Source organism: Andrena cerasifolii, chromosome 9, assembly GCF_050908995.1.
Source record: "Andrena cerasifolii isolate SP2316 chromosome 9, iyAndCera1_principal, whole genome shotgun sequence".
Classification (NCBI taxonomy): Eukaryota; Metazoa; Arthropoda; class Insecta; order Hymenoptera; family Andrenidae; genus Andrena; species Andrena cerasifolii.
The window spans coordinates 15,562,133-15,578,797 of record NC_135126.1 but is presented as its reverse complement, the minus strand read 5'-3'; the positions used below and the strand labels follow the sequence as shown (position 1 = coordinate 15,578,797).

General features: G+C 49.2%; 2 protein-coding genes across 6 annotated transcripts in view; one reads left to right on the top strand and one right to left on the bottom strand.

Annotated features, from left to right (window-relative positions):
* The window catches only part of Dnmt3 (DNA methyltransferase 3), a 74,957-nt gene that overhangs the window by 27,123 nt on the left and 31,169 nt on the right, over nt 1–16,665 (top strand). For all 4 annotated transcript variants that reach the window (XM_076819392.1, XM_076819391.1, XM_076819395.1 and 1 more), the window contains exon 2: nt 101–144. In XM_076819392.1, coding sequence (XP_076675507.1) covers nt 103–144 — 42 coding nt within the window. In that variant the 5' untranslated portion in view covers nt 101–102. The remainder of the gene's footprint in view (nt 1–100; nt 145–16,665) is intronic.
* The window catches only part of Tdg (Thymine DNA glycosylase), a 62,062-nt gene that overhangs the window by 32,882 nt on the left and 12,515 nt on the right, over nt 1–16,665 (bottom strand). Inside the window, exon 1 of one of the 2 annotated variants that reach the window (XM_076819399.1) lies at nt 4,454–4,500. The exons of the other annotated variant lie outside the window; for it this stretch is intronic. Coding sequence (XP_076675514.1) covers nt 4,454–4,485 — 32 coding nt within the window. The 5' untranslated portion in view covers nt 4,486–4,500. Of the gene's footprint in view, nt 1–4,453; nt 4,501–16,665 lie in introns of those variants that run through there. 2 annotated transcript variants of the gene reach the window in all.

The following is a 16,665-nucleotide window of genomic DNA, read 5'->3' as shown; positions in this document are numbered from 1 at the left end:
AATACGACGCACCATTTGCGCTGAAATTTCTCTAAGATCGCCGCGCCGCGCGATCCTCGGTCAGAACGAGTGGTTAACCGTGCTTTTCTTTTCTTTGCAGACATGAAGCCGCAGGGGATATCTTCGCTCGTCGACCAGCAACAGGTAATTTTGACATGTTTAATTGACTCGCCCGTTTGCTACTTAGTAAGACTACTCTCCTGATATCGAGTGTGTTCTCACGACCACGAGCATCCATAAGCCCCAGCGTCTTTCGAAAGAACAGCTTTTCTCGGTTTCGTTTGTCGCGGCGGAGATCTCCCTGCGAGAGACGCGGGGCTTGAATAGACTCGGGGCAAGCGGAACGGAGACATTACGGTCCGCGTTGCTTGCGTGGCGAGAAAGATTGCCTTCAAACTTTCCTCCACCTTTCGTTAAAACTTGGGGCAAATGGGGGCCCAGATAGCGGGCTTTAAAGTGCGTTTCCATCGGCGCTCGAGCCAGGCGGGAGCGGGCCTTTCATCCCGCGAACCCGCGTCGAAATCGATCAAGCACACCGCGATAACTTTGCTCCATCGAATTTCAATACCGTCGCTAGTCGTCGTCATCCTCGTCACCGCGATTCGAAAGAGTGCTTCTCTCGCTAAATGCCTCGCGTCTCTATCGGCCTCTACTTTCCCACTGTGCGCACATGTAAGAAGGGACAGGGTGGATGCTTTCTTTATGCACGGGCCAAACGGTTCGAGATGTTTGAAAGGGCAGAAAATCGTAATCAACCGTGGCGTCGTTAGAGCGCGTAAACCCGCGTGCACCGCGTTTAATTGATTGTGCTCCCTATAAGCATGCGCCAATTATGATTGTTCTCTCTATTATCCACCCCTTTCGTTTCCTCTCCCAGCCGTCTCGCTCTCTCTCTCTCTCTCCCTCCCCGTCTACCCCTACCCATCTTTCGGCTAATTACGAGACTCGATGAGCTTTGCACCGCGCGTCGAAACCGAACCGCGTATCGAGATCGTTTTAAGCGAGTTACTGCCAAACGGAAGTGCCATTCCTCACGCTTCGCGCGCAGAGTACGCGTTACGTTAGGGATCGTGGCGTTCTTTGGGAATTGGGGTAGATTGGCAGCGACAAATGACGATGAATGGAATGGAATTTGGGGCGGGCCTGCGAGGAGGCAATGGCACGTCGTGCGCGTAAATCGGCTCGTAGTTGTTTCGAAGAACGGCCGGGCCAAGTTGGAGATCCGCGTCACGGTGATAACAGCCGGCGGATGCTCGCATAAACTTCTCGGCAAAGTGAAACCATTACGATCAGCTGTGCGCCCGATCGATTAACCACCTTCACGCTCGCGGAATCGAAAACAGTTCTTACAACTTCTCCTGCAAGTATTCCACCGGATCACCGACCTTCCAATCAAATTAGCTTCGCCACTGAGCCTGTTCTGGCTTTCCCGCGGCCAAATACAAACGCGTATTCTGCTCTTCGTCACCCGACAACAATTTTGCATTTTCAAATCCATGAAAATATGGGTAATCGTGGACTCAGGGGCCTAAATATTTTACTCTAGACAGTAGCGCATTCAGGATTAAATCTTGGAGGGAACCGAGTTGAAGGGATACGAATATTTTTAATACAAATTCAATAAAATTCATTACGTGGTGAGAAAAAATTATGTAATGAATGAAATCCAGCTTTCACTTTGGACGGTAGAATGTTTTTCTTTCTACTTCTGATTGCTCGTTTAGGGTAGACCTTGGGCGATTGTATCGCGTTAAATATCTCAAAACATATTATAGATATTAACATAAATTTTGGATATATGATGAAGAATGACATTTCGAATACACACATCCATATCCTAGCAGTATAGATACACAATAGACACGCATAGTGAAGAAAATAACTTTTCGATACCCTAAAGTAACTTTTCCTTACTGATTTAAAATTGTAATATAAATACTCCCTTTGCAAGTACGTGTTTTCTCTATTTTTTAATATTTAATCTTGTCATTTTTAAAGTAATACTGATCGTTACTTATCACTTTTAAGTGGCTCGTTAATAAAAAATTATAATTTAAGTTGCAAAACCTGGTCGGGGGCGATTGTAACATCGGCAGTCGGGGTCGGTTGTACCGGGACAGAATCGAATAGTGACGAAGAAGATTAACTAACTAAAAAATGGGTGCAGCGCACTGAATGTAAGGATTGACCACACGAAGAATGCACCAGCCAAAACGTTTTCTATTTCTGCCACAATGGCGACACCGCATAATTGGTTATACATTTTACTTTTTTCATTTATTATCATAATTAAAATCAATAAATACTTTAATTCTGTAAAGTCAAATCCATGCTACTATCAACTTCATGCAGTGTTACAACCGACCCGGGGTCAGGGACGGTTGTAACACTTTCTCCGCTTCTCATTTTTTATTAATAACCGGAATATTACTTGACATACCGCGAAACTGTTGTGGCTCAAATAATGGCAGATAAGTAAGTAACATTTTCGTTAAAAAAACTATTATTGTAACTGTAATAGTTTTTGCGTAAGCGTATTCCAAAGTCAAAGTGTTACTACCGCCCCCGAGCTACCCTATTTGATACTTTTACCACTAGAACTCTTCTCTACTCCTTAATTACAAAGAAATTAATTTATGGGGAGCGATTTAGAGTAACCCCCTCTACTCTAACTCCATGAAACTTGTTCCCGATACGCGTGACCTTGCAATCCATGCCGAAAAACACATCTAGTCTTGGAGGCACTCGAGCGTGCCCCAAGTGCGCCTCGCTGAATCTGCTCCTCCAGCTATAATTGGCCTGGCAGTGATCGGGTAAGGTTCGACAGTGGATCAGGTCCAAAGGCCGCGTTACTCGAGCGACTCTCGAGTCGCGCGGGTTATGGGGTTCCCGACGCGACGCGACGTTCCGCGGTGCAAATACTACCCTCGAGACTAAATACAAACAATCGGGCGGGCACGCAGCGGCGTTCGCGGCATAATGCAGCCAGCCGGCCAGCTGCGTTGTTTCCGTTAAAATTGAAAATTACAGACCCCCCCGATCCGTTTGTCGAAGGCCCCGGCAAAGGGAGCAAAATATCAGATCAATATTTGCGTAGCCGTGCGCACGCACCCCCGCGAGCCCCCCGACCCGTTTATAATATTTGCGGGTTTTCCGCCGGATCGGTTTCAGCGGTTTCAAATTCCTTGGCTCGATCGGCACCGATTTCCAAAGAGCTGGCGCCCCTGAATTGTTTAGACTGGTCGTGGGCGACGCGAATAGGCGATTGGTAGCACGGCAAGCTTTCATAGGCACCCCTGGGCCCCTAAATTCATCGATCTCTACCTTCGATCACGTATATTAAGCTGGCGTAGCCATTTGAAAAGGCCGACGCAAAATTAATACGATATTTTTTTCCTATTTATTTGCTAATTATTTGCCAAAGAATTCTTTTTTTTGCTCCAGCCGTTTTCGAGAAACAATGGCTATGCTACCGTAATATTAAGCTGGCGTAGCTACTTATTGTATCTCTGTACCTAAGAAAGATATCAATCCCATTCTTGCAGCATATTTTTTTGGTAATTTATTGCTCTTAAAACCGTGGCTGCTCTAGCTTAATATTACGGTAGCACAGCCATTGTTTCTCGAAAACGGCTGGAGCAAAAAATTTAATTCTTTGGCAAATAATTAGCAAGTAAATAGGAAAAAATATCGTATTAATTTTGCGTTGGCCTTTTCAAATAGCTACGCCAGCTTAATATACGTCCTGCGATCATTGGGCACAGTTTACCATTGCCGGGAAATCCACCCAACGCAGGTGGACTCGGTCGGAGGTCCCTGAAAGAAGCACCCCTTCGCGGTATCTTTCATTTCTCGCTCTTATTCCCTCTGGTATTATTCTTCGAATATTCAAAATGATTGTTGGGATTCAAGTTGCGTACAAGTCGAGGACAATTACAGGGGGTGGAAGAAGGTCTGATGCAAGGAAAAAGAAACTGAAGCCAGGGCAATACCTACGTTTGTAATAACTCCGAGCATCTAAATACCGTAATCTCTATAATCGAGGGTGAAAAAGCCAGCGTACACTGCCGTTTACATGTAAATAGCCGCTCGCTTATGCGGGGACTTTAAACTTCTCTTCTGGCTTTAAATTATAGGCTACGCGCCGCGCGACTATTACGTAGGGCCGGCCGTATTAATAGTGCACGTCGCGTCCTAGGAAAAAACACCACGGCCCAGTGTTTTATTATCATAGTCCTCGCGATAAGTCAGCCGTAGGGTGGACGCGGAGGAAGCCGCGAAGATCCTATCGACTTCCGTCCTATCGTCGATCGTTTCCGCAACCCCCGACCGACGGGCACCGCGGCTTCCACGTGGCTCGGCGTATTTTTCTCGCGGCTGTCGGGGACAGGGAGACGTTGTCATCGAGCAGCTCGTCAGGGCGAAAGAGTTACGTAAAGCGTCTCGGGTACACCTCGGCGGGGCTTTACGATCCACTGGAAACATTGGAAAAGGTGGGACCACATTTATTCCCCGGACTGACGCGATCCGAGTCGTCCCCGTTTAACGGTAGGAGCATGCATAACGACCGCCCACGCTCCGCGAACGAAGATGCGTGCCCGACGTCCATTTCGCGCGGCTGCTCGCCCGACGGTCGTCGATTTTTCACACGGAACGAGCTCCTGCGCGTGCAAAACACCTAACAGCGATGGCCACCACCTTGCCCGCCGAGGAAACTTTCAGCCGGCGACGGTGATGTCATCGATACCGCGCGCGAGACTTTAGCGGTTTTCCTCTCCTCCTTTTTAACTCCGTTAAAAGTCTCTGTTCCACGTTTTCCTCGTTCTCGGCTTTCCAATGGCGCGATTCGAGGAGATAGCGCTGCAGGAGGTGGGACAAACTTTGGCGGCCTCCGCTTTTCGCGGCCATCTACGAAATCGTTTTGCGTCGCCGAGTACACGCGAGAAGTTCGTCACATTCGCACCTTTCGCGAGCGAGCGAGCTGCATAGGTAGACAGGTTCGCCGGGGCGCAGATTCCCGTCGATATTCTCCGTTCGTGGAATCGGCCAGCGTGAAACGCTCGCAACGCAATCGTTGTCCCATCTTGCTCCACCATTCGCAACGTAGCACGCAACCGCGCCAGCTGAATTTCTTCTCGCGTTGATTCTCTTCGCTGCTGTTTGGTATCACCTTCGATGAACTCATTTTCGGCTGGCCTAGCGGCTCGGCGAGACCGCGCTTGACTTTCCAAGAGAAAAGGAAAGGAAGGCCGAGAGGAAAGTGTTTTCATGAGACGCGCGTAGGTGGCAAGACCATGGGGATGCACTTGCTATCGGCGCGCTCAGTATTCACGGTGCAACGCGCAGTGGGAAACGATCGTTCGGATGCATTTAGGGGGACTCGCTGGCGAGGAGGCTCGCGGCTCCCTTTTCCCGCGTGTCCCCGGGGGAGAAAACTCGCGCGAGTACTTTTAGCCATCTTTGCGCTATAAGCGTTCATGTGTTGGTTTAATTGAAAGAAATATCAGATTAAAGCAGACGAAGCATCCAGTGGCGGATTTAAGGAAAAAGACCCAGCTGGCAAACGTTCCGAGGGACCATTTTTCGGGAAAACGAAGAGATAGTTTATTAAATCGAGCTAAGTGTAGTAGTACAGAAAAAATACAGTGTTTGGATAAAATCATTATTTTCTTGTAGATTAGGCCCTTGGGGTGCTTCCTTTCTCATCCTATCTCGAAGATGGCTGGCTAATTCGGATCAAAGTAATTTCTGGTTTACAATTAGCAAAATTCGCGAGGTTCGAAAGACGAGAGCCGCACAAGCGCCTGTTCCGCGCAAAGTTCGTCGGAAAGCACTCGGCCGTTAGAAGGCCCGAGCCTTGGAGGTTTCGTAGGGATAGTCTTACTGCCGTCCTCCTAATCTTTTGTATCTCCGTCACAGGGGCGATAGGGAAAGCCGAGCGTGGGCGTGATAAAGGTGACTCGACGCTGCGGCAAAAAAATATCCGAGTTGTGCGTCGCGACCGTAATTCCTGGGGCCGATCTTCCGAGGCTCTCCGGCCGGGATAAAGTGCCGGTAGAAAAAAAACCTGTCCTTACGTGGGCTCCCCGAGTTTTCCCAGCGAACGTGCGCGGCGATAAAAAGATTGCCGTCCGAGAGGAACGGTTCTGGCGAGAGGGTACAGTCGGGTGTAGCAGTGGACGCGGTTTCGCGCGAGGATCGAGGATCGAAGGGGAACAGAGATTCTTGGACATTTGCAAAAGTAGAGAGGGGATGCAGAACGCCAAGTACTCCGTCGAATATCGTGGTTTCGCGGAGGAAAAGGGCAGAACGATCGGGCATATCGGTGAAAAGTACCTACGTTTCCTTCTCGGCCCTTTTTCCATGGCGGTGTGCGCAGCGTTGCTCGTTTCTGCACGCTAATTCGAAAATACTCGGAATAATTTTCAGTCGGAGCTATACGTAGGCTATGTAGTTTTTATGTGCAGCTCGGACCTATGTGCCGCGGGCCCCGATGTACATACATAGGTATACGCGTATATGCCGGCAAGGTAAATATACAAGGTATATAAGGGTAGCGTGTAGGAGATGGTTGGTACATAGAAGTACTTGCTGGAAACGACTAGGGCTGTCGACGGGGGTGAGGCGAGGGCGGCGGGCAAGGGAATGGAGAGATTCTATCCGTCTCTCTCTCTCTCTCTCTCTCTCTCTCTCTCTCTCTCTCTCTGTGTCTCTCTGTCTCTATCTACTACCTCTGTTCGCTTCGCTCCCTCTTCTCTAGTAGGGAAAGCTTGGAGCGCGCTGGCCGAGAACGGACCTCCGAGTCGCAGCCAGGAGAATCGTGAGCGATTCGAGGAGAAATTTCGTTTGCACCCGCGACTATTCTCGTTTGATTAAAGTTTGGCGGAGGGTGACACGGCGTCCGACACGGCGGGGTACAGTGACCTCGGATATGGAAAAATCGAAGCGAAGCCGTGGCGAGTCGGAGTTACAAGTTCCAACGAACCCCGGGCATTTCGTCGGGAACGAAGACGATCGAGGGAGTAACGCCGGCCGATGCAGCCGCGCTTTTCCCCGGAAGTTCCGCGGATCGGGTTACGCGTTTCGCCGGGTGAAACCGGAGCTCGGAGGTTTTTGCCCGGCCGGGCGATGGACGTTTCAAAACAAAATCGCGATCGAAATAACGATCCGTCGTTGCGCGATTCCGCCTGTAAGAAGGGAAGAGTCGCGGGGAACGGAAGCAGAGCTCGAGCGTTCTCGACCTATCCGCCGAAATATCGAGCGACGTCTGTCTCACGAGGGCTTCGATTTTTCCGAACGGTGCAGAGATTCGCGTGACACGGTGAATGGAGGAGAGTGGGCGAGAGCAGGACGAAGAAGGAGGATGGACGAAATGCATGGAAGCGGAGAGGAGCAGAGGAGCGGAGCAGCGGAGAAACAGAGGAGCGACGAGGTATCGCGCGGGGTTCGTAGCTACCCCTAAGCCGGGCTGTGGCTGGTGCTGGTGCTGCTGCTCGTTGCTAGGGGAAACCTCCAGAAAACTCTACACACACACATTGCCCATATACCACGGCAATACGTACACGCATACCCATACAAATTTTCGCGCACACACCGCCGGGGACACCTACAACTACGCGCATACACGAGCACGCCAGACACAGAGACATAGACACGGACGTGGCAGCTCGCACACGCTCGCTAAAGGGGGCAACGAGAGAAGCTCACGCACGTACGCTCACGCACACCTTGACGCCCCGTGGAAAATGTCGATAACGAAAAACCACTGCTCTTTCGCTCGCTCGCTCTCTCTCTCTCTCTCTCTCTCTCCTCCTCCTCCACCCTCACACTCCAGCCCCCCACACCTCTCTCTTTCTCTCCCTGTCCCTCTCTATCCTCCTAGAACGCCCCCTTTCCCTTCTCCGTTTTCCCTTTTCCGCCTCGGAGAACCGGCTTTCCGGGCAAACTATTTCATTGTTGCGAAAAAATCGACCATTTCCGGCGACGCACGGGAAGAAAGGGAACCGGGATCGCGCGATTAGGTCGGCTCGGAGCATCTCGCAGCACCCGCGGACGACGTTTCCCCCGAATCGCGGCTGCCGAGCTCTCCCGGATCCTCGAGACACCTTGCCAGGACACTCGTTTCACGGGCGATTTCGCCGCTAGAGTAGAGACCGTACCCCGGCGGACCGCGAGTCGACGACGAATCGGCGGAACAGGGCGAGAAGGGAGAAAAAAAAGAGGGGACGAGCCGCCGCGGCCGCTCGAGAGACCCTGGTCCTCCTGGGGACAATCTCTTTGGTGGAACGCCGCGCCGACTGGCTGGCTGGAACCGCGCTCTCCGGTCCGCAGGGAAAAAGGAGAAGAAAAGCGGCCACGTTAACGAGGACGGATACCGCGTGGGCGTTGCGGTTTCTCCGCGACGATGGACGTTTCAACGAAGCCACGGATTATTGCTGGCTATGCACTGGGCTGAAATTGCTGGTCACGTGGAACACTTTTCTAGTCTCCCTAACCCTTAGTCGATCCTGCTGGTAGCTTCGTTAAGGATTCGTCGAGGCCAAGCACCGATACAGGTGGCCTCGAGTTAGATGTGCTCGTTAGTAACCGAACCTCGAAGTGATCTGCGGCCGTATTAAATGTACAGGGCTTCCAGAAAAATTTAACTATGTAACTAAAATAAACGCCTCCCACAAATTCAAAAGATTCTGACAATTCAACCATCCGAAATCGGGAGCAGCGACCCTCCTTGGCGACCGGAGGCGTGAACGAACCAGACCTCGGTGATCGTTCCTACGCGAAATGAATATTCACGCGTGCAGCACGCAAAGATCGCCGCTGGCCCATTCGTCCTCGACGCGAACTGTTTCGAAAGAAAGACACAGGTCCGTCTCTCCAAGTTTGGAGGCGCGTTAGCGGCCGGGCCCGCCGGCTCTGGGGTTATTATTCGGCTCGTAAATTTTTATCGCGCACGCAGGACTCCATTTTTACGAGGGCCATTACGTCGTTGCCACGTAAGGTTGCGCCAGCAGTTCCTTTTTCTCCTTTTCCTCCCGTTTCCCGTTCGTTTTCTCATGCCCTCTCGGCGAACGCCTTCCCTCGAACAAAAGCCTAGGCGGAGAGGTCTCCATCGAACGGTACAACTCGTGAATTTCGTTCTAACGTTATCAATGAATTCGTGGTTTCCGAGTCGCGAGCACTCGAGTAATCGGAAAAGTTGGTCGGATCGCCGAGCGAGTTTCAAGAGCGCGAAGGGAAAAACAAACACTGGTGGAAGAAGAAAGGAGGCGGTGGTAGTGGGATAAGGAGAAGAGGAAGAAGAAGAAGAAGAAGCAAGGGAGGAAGGAATCGGCGAGCGGGCATCGATTCTGGTCGAAGGTCGAACGACCTTCGGCAAAACGGAGAAGGGGGATTCCCCAGAGTGGAATCGACGTATCGCCTTAGGTCGCGTCGTAGTTCCGAGTTTCCAGTTATAAATTACAGGGTAGACGACCGAGTTCCACCGTTTCTTCTGCTCTGTGACGTCGACGGGAACGGTCCCCCTCTCGCCTTCCTCCTCTCCTTTTCCTCTTGCATCGCCTCCTCGCCCCTGTTTCCCTCTTTTTTCTTCCCTTCGGTCGCCTAACTGGCTCGCAGGAGCGGGTATGCCGCCTCGCGTATCGGAGCGTCTGAACCACGTGTGGTCCCCATTCATAAAATCCTCCAGCCCGTAGCACGTGCATCGGAACCCCCTAAACGACACCAGCGCGCTTATAAAACACTGTTCACCCCTCGACTCCGAGCCGCCCCTCCATGCAGCCCCCTCGGCGCAGGGTAATAAGGTGAAAGAACCGATTTCGGAGCAGACAGATCTTTACGGAGCGATATTCCAATTCCAGGTGGCCCTGCGTGTCGGAAAAGGCAGGTAAGCCAAGAGACATTGCCGCTCCGACGCCGTGTTATCCGATTTTATGCGAAATCGATTTTCACTCGTCCCTCGTCTAGTCGGTCGCGCTAGTAGCTAATCCATCGGATGCATCGCGATCTCGTCGTCGAGCAGGGAATAATCTGCGTCGTTTGGCTCTCTTTTCCTCTCGACCGGAGACAATGGATACCCGAACGAGCCCCCTTGTCCCGGCGCCTCTCTCGTCGCCACCTCCTCGAGGAGCAACAACTCCCGCGATCCTCCAGACCGCGGGGCAATCTCGCCCGCAGAATCTGTGTAACGGTCGCGATCGATGTGGGTTAGGTCGATCGACCGAGCGATCCACAGAGGACTTCCTCCTCGCGCCGCCCCTTAAGGGGGAACACCACTGCGACGGCCGGAAAAGTAAGCCATTTTTAAGAATTTTTTTCAGGAATAATTTACAGTTTTCATAGAAAAATTTTATTACCTACCTTTAGTACACTGTCTTAAGAGACTATACAAAAAAAATAAATAGAAAAACATCCATCAATTTTAATATATTAATTAATCTTCTAGACTCCCCCACGCGAGCTGATCGAAAGTGTAACTATAAACTAGCAGGTCCGAAATCAAATTTCTTTTTTTTTTATAAACTATACGAGTGTAGTTCCCGTTGTACGTACGGATTCTTTGATTGAGAGCAAATTTTTTTAAATACACTCGAAAAACTGTCCATCTTATTCGCGGATTTTCGAAACTTTTCTTCTAAAGCGCACCATTTTTACAAAAATAATTTGTTTAAGAAATCGGTACGTACAACGGAAACTACACTCATATAGTTTATAAAAAAAAATCAAATTTGATTTCGGACCTGCTGGTCCATAGTTACACCTTCGATCAGTTCGCGTGGGGGGGTCTAGAAGATTAATTAATATATTAAAATTTATGGATGTCTCCTATTTATTTTTTTTGTATAGTCTCTTAAGACACCGTACTAAAAGTAGGTAATACAAATGTTCTATGAAAACTGTAAATTATTCCTGAAAAAAATTCTTAAAAATGGCTTACTTTTCCGGCCGTCGCAGTGGTGTTTCCCCTTAAGAAGCGTTCTCGATTTTCATGTAATTCAAATGAACCGCGGAGCCGTCCTCGCCGAGACTTGCTGAGACATCAAGACGCTGAGAGAAGACAGCCAGCCTCTCGATAACGCAGCAACCGAGGCGTACCTGCCTAGCTCTGGCCATCGGCTCGATTTAATTCAAGGTTCCCCGATATTCAGTCGGAAAAATTGCGTATCCGCATACACTCGTTGGCGCTCGACTTTCAATCGACGGTGCGACGTTACGGATAAGCACCGTTCCCATCTGCTTCATCCTCCTTGCTCACGGCCAAACTTCCATTTACCCGCCTATCGATTTTCAATCGTCGGAATAGGTGTCTCCAAGTTTCCGTGTCCAAGGTCGGGGTTAGTTAGTCGCTTCAATTTCCGCGGGCAAACTCCTGCCCTCGGTGCTAAACCGAATAGCGTCCGACGCGATCAGTTGCAGCGTCTCGGGGCGAGTCCAAGTGACGGCTTGAATTTCCTATTTAGAGGGCCACGAACCTCCCGAAAATTACTCTGCGCGATATCGCCGGGGGTGGGCCGAGGGAGCGGGATCGAACGCAACGCCGACAGGTTGCAAAGCCACGCGCCAAAACTGACTCGGGATTTAAAAGCTCCCTGGCGTAATCTGCTGCTAGTACTATAATCTACCGCGCGGCTATCTCTGGCGGAAAGATGGGCTGGAAAAAATGGATGAACGACGCGCGGCAGCCTCCTCTCTCCCGCGGCTCTTGTTTCCGGCCTCTCCTGGGTCAATGGAAAACACGCGAATACACGAGGGTGAGTCGATACATATCGGGCACACACACACACACGCGCGCGCGCGCGCGCGTACACGTAGGTACAGCTGGTATTCCCCTGGCCTAGGTGAGTCCAATCAAATTTTATGATTTGTATCCATCTCGCTCCTCGCGATCCTGACCTACCGCCAGCCGTTCCAACGATAGCGCCGCTTTTTTCCAGCCCCTGTTCCTCTCTCTCTCCAGCTCCGCGCCCCCTCTTCACTCTCTCTTTCTCCCTGTGCCTCCATCGGATTTCCCCTGTCTCGACCTCCGCGAAAAAAAGCGAGAGTGACTTCGAAAGTCAATAAATCGAATTTCTGTTGGACGCTTGAAACTTTTCTCCCCTCTGATCGGCCCGTTTTATCTGCCTCGCTCTCCCCTTCGCGCGCGCTACACCGATGAAATATGAACGGCCGACGACCGTGGAAACTTTCGTCGCGACCCTTTTCCATCCCGTCGCGGGCTGCAGTCTCGCAGTGTCGATGCAACGGAACGTATATACGCGCGATATATATATGTAGCTATCTACGTATATACCGAGATCGCGAGTCGATAGGGATGCATTTTCCAGAGAAATCGTCCGTGCCCCGATTGCCTCGCTCCCCCTCCCCGTGTCTCTCCGGAACGTTCGCAGGGAGCTGGGATGATCGCTGGAACCACGGATAGATCGATGTCGGCCCGTCCCTTCTCGACGTCCACGAGTTTAAACGACTGGAAGAAACGTCGCGTTCCCAGGCAGCGTTTCGGCAGAACGCTGGAAGCCGCAGTTGGGATCCAACGTGGGGCGAGCATCTAGTCGAAAATCTTCCACGCTCCAGATCCTCCGACGGTCGGTTTCGGGAGACGGAGGGGGAGGGCGGCAATAAGGCGTTTTCCGGCGGGAAACGGGGCCACCGTCCGTTTCGCCCAAAAGACGAGCGTCCAGAGAGACGAGCACGGGAACGAGGGGGTTAGACGTTGCGCGTCTGGTTACGATTCACGGCTCTGCCAAGTCGTATATTCGCGTTCGAGCTAGAGGGTGGAGGGAGCGGTGACGAAGCAGGGAAATGGAAAAAGTAGAGGAACTGGGAGCGGAGGGTCGAATCGGTGGAGAAGGGCGAGAGGAGACGAAGAGAAAGAGAAACGACCCTTCCTTCGAATCCCCAAAGCGAGACGCCACGGCGACGAGACTTTGACCGAGTTTTGAAGCGACTCCTACATCGATGCGAGGGTGAGCGTGGGAGGACGGGGTGGACGAAGGAGAAGAGAGAAATGGCGAGGAGCGCGTCGCCCTCCCAGACGACGCGACCTCCCGTTGCCTCGCGTTGCCTCGTAATTTCTCGCATAGCCGCCAGTAAACCATTTACCCTGGCCCGTGCCAAAAGTTCGCCAGTCACGCTTCCCGATTCGCGACTATGCCGCGCACCTCGACCACCTCGCGCCCGCTCCGTCGCTGCAACTTGTTCCTTCCTCTGCGTCCACCTGCGGGGTAAGGCAACCGAAACCAACGAAACGCAAATGAGGAGGAAAGTGTTCCCCAGGGGCTACGCGTCGATACTTTCGATCGTGTCCTCCTACAGCGACCAACGCGCCAGGGCTCTATAATTTGGTAGCCTCCGGTAGTATTGACGGGTGAAAAGGCGCGTTGCGCGTTGGGAAATCGAGAAGAGCATTAGGAAGGACGTATTACAGGGGAGAAATGGGGAGTGCGTTGGTGTTCAAGCTTGATATCGCGAAAAGAAGAGTAGGGCCGATTGCAGCCGTGGGCGATGATGTTTTGACGGCCATCCCGCGCTCGCGACATTAACGTCCGCCAAAGCACTTTGCCAACGAGCGCCTCCATATATCTTCCGACAACGACTAATATCTCGGAAACTTCGCTGCGTACGATAAGTCGGTCAAACGTAACGCTATTCATAAATTTCATTCCCGCGTGGGACCTCTGTAACGCCAGAAAGGACTCGCAGGAAGCACAAAAAACTTCAAACTACACGCAGCGTCTGTTTTCTAACTATTTGATCGGCCCATAAGTAGGATAGACCGGGTCGAATCGGATCACCTTGTGTTTCATGGTAAAAAAATAATAATCGGACATTAAAAAACTAATTTTTTAATATATATTCGTGACCAGCGCACCTTTGGCTTTACCATGAATATATAAAATTTAAAACTAAACAGTAAAATCTTTCTTTTATAAACAGAAAACGAAAAATTGAGAAATATTCGATTCGTCCCGAAACTTGGGGCGAATCGGATAACCCGAAAATCTCTGATAAAACTAAAATTTTAATAACAAATCTTTGGAATTAACTTAGAAAAATATAATTCAATAACAATGAGAGCAATTGACACTACTTGGCACATATATCGCAAGCATATTGTAACTTTTTACCGCCTCTGTCAGTACAATTCTCAGGGCACCACTCGTCTCGGACAATCTTCTGAAAGTGGACGAATTAACTTTTCACCACAGTAAATACAATGCCATCTTCTTAAAACCATTAATTTATTTATTTTTTTCGTCATTTCTTTAGGTTTAATTTTTATCACAGCATCCTTTATTTATTTATTTTTTTTTTTGACACCATGATCCCTGAATGCTTTTTTTTATGTAAGTACGAACCATCCAACGATTATCATATTTATAATAATAAAAATACTCAAATGAAACATAAGAGTGATCTGATTCGCCCCAAATAACGTGATCCGATTAACCCCATATATAAGTATTTCAAAGGTTGTAGATTACATAAACATATTATTAACTATCGTAGAATGAGTCGAATTTAACTTCTGGGTTAATATTGTTAACCCGGCGTTGGCAAGGTAGAGTCTCACAGACCCCGAAGATTTTAAATTAAGTATAACTTTTTAACAACGCGAGGCAGTGTTATTTTGTTTGTTCATTATATAAGCTGGGAAGAGTATATTTTTGTTGAAAATTAAAGATGCTTAATTAGTTAAGTATTTTTGGTTAATAAAAATTGAATTAAAGATATGGATTTCTATAATACACTAAATTATTTGCGGGGTCTGTGGGACCTCATCTTACTACCCTTGTAACATTTCTCCACCTTACCAACGCCGGGTTAAGTAGTTAAATCGTTACTCAGCACGAGGTTCCAAACTTCTTAAACCTCACACACCTCGTGTATCTTCTTCACCGCTACAGTTGCATTATTTCCTTTACCCTTTATCAACCTAATTCTAATACCTGCACTATTCCGATTTACACTCGTCAACTTATCACGCAACATTCCGCGAAGGTCCCCTCACGTATTTAAATACCGATCGCGACGAGTTCGATTGTTTAAAACTGATCTCCGGGAAAACCCTCGTTACTTGTGGGACGACCTAAGTAATACAATAGACACTGGCCCTGGAGCCACGAGAAGTTTACATAAAAATCAGAATAAAGACAGAAAGCACCTGACTGGCTACGAGCAGGTAGATTACGCAAATGGTTTCCCCAGAACGAGCATAAGCTCGTCGAAAATACCCAGACGAGGGTTCAAGGGAGAGGAGTTTCTTATAAGCTATTCGCAGGTTATTTAATACCCCCCATCTCACGGCGTTTATGCGAAGAAAACGGAAAGGACGGTGAGGCGAATCGAGGGAGGAGCGACAAGGGGTTGGGGGGTAGGGTAAACAAGAAGGGCACGCGTGTGCTTACTGATATTCGGGACGGACGCATCGCCGGGATGCCTGAAGGGCATGTACCCATCAAAGTTGGCTGGCCGACGACCGGTCGAAGATATTCATGAGCGACTTTCCGAAACTTGTCAACAACCACCCCGAAAATTCTTCGCGCGAACAGCAGGGCTGCGGGGGAGGGGTGGTGTGGGGCAGCGCGTGTTCCGAACTTTCCAGTTTCTCGCCGAATTCCGCAAAGTTTCCTCCCCTTGTTGGTACTTGCGCGCCGCGTCAAGCAAATCCCCCCGCTTATGGAGTTACAAGGACGGAGATAGCGCTTCGAAATATTCGAGAAACCTGTCCCATTGTAACGCGTCCGGCTCGTGGCTGCTCGTATTCAGTCGCGGCGCGAATCATCGCACCTCGCACTATCATCCACTGACCGAGGAGAGTGGATAATAAAGATTGACGGAGGAAGATACTTGCGGGAGAGGAAACGGCGATCGGTTAAGCTGATATCGGTAGTGGTCACTGTGAAGATGCGGGAGAAAGAAAGCTGAGCGAGTCGACTAAATTTTCATTCGAATCAGTGTTTAAATAAATATGTGCGAATAAATTTTTATTCTAATAATCTTCGAATAAAATAATCGAATAAAATGAAATTATTCGACAATAACGAATGATTTTTTATTTGACTGAAAATTTATTCGAATAGAAATTTAGTCGACTCAACGGATGAATAAAATGATCACGTGGTTTCGGCGATGTATGGTGACATCATTGACTGACACCCGCGAGATCTAACCCTACTTAGTAGCATTTTTGGTTGGCCAACGGTAGGCAACAGTTGGAAATTAGTTGGGATATAGTTAGTGTTTTGCCTACAAATTTGCTGACAAAAAAAACTTACGACAGTTTGCCTACAAATATTCAATATTGGGCCTACAATTACTATGGTTGGTTAAATAATAAAAAATTTACAACGTTGATTAAATGTCGTCTTACAAATGTCAGAAAATTTGCTACTTTCAAATATGAGTTATTATAAGGGAGAGTGGGGTAAACATGAACGCGGGGTAATCGCGAATGCGATGGTTACGGCATTTTAATAAATAAAAACGATGTTCCCTCTCCACTAGCTAATAGTTTAGGTCGTATCCAACGCCGGGCAGAAAGTAATAAATGCAGAACGCTCATGCTATTCAAGATAAACACAATTTATTATTTTCATCATGTTTCAAGTAATATTTTGTCCATTTTCAATTGCATGTAATTACTGTTGAATTAATGATACAATTGTTATT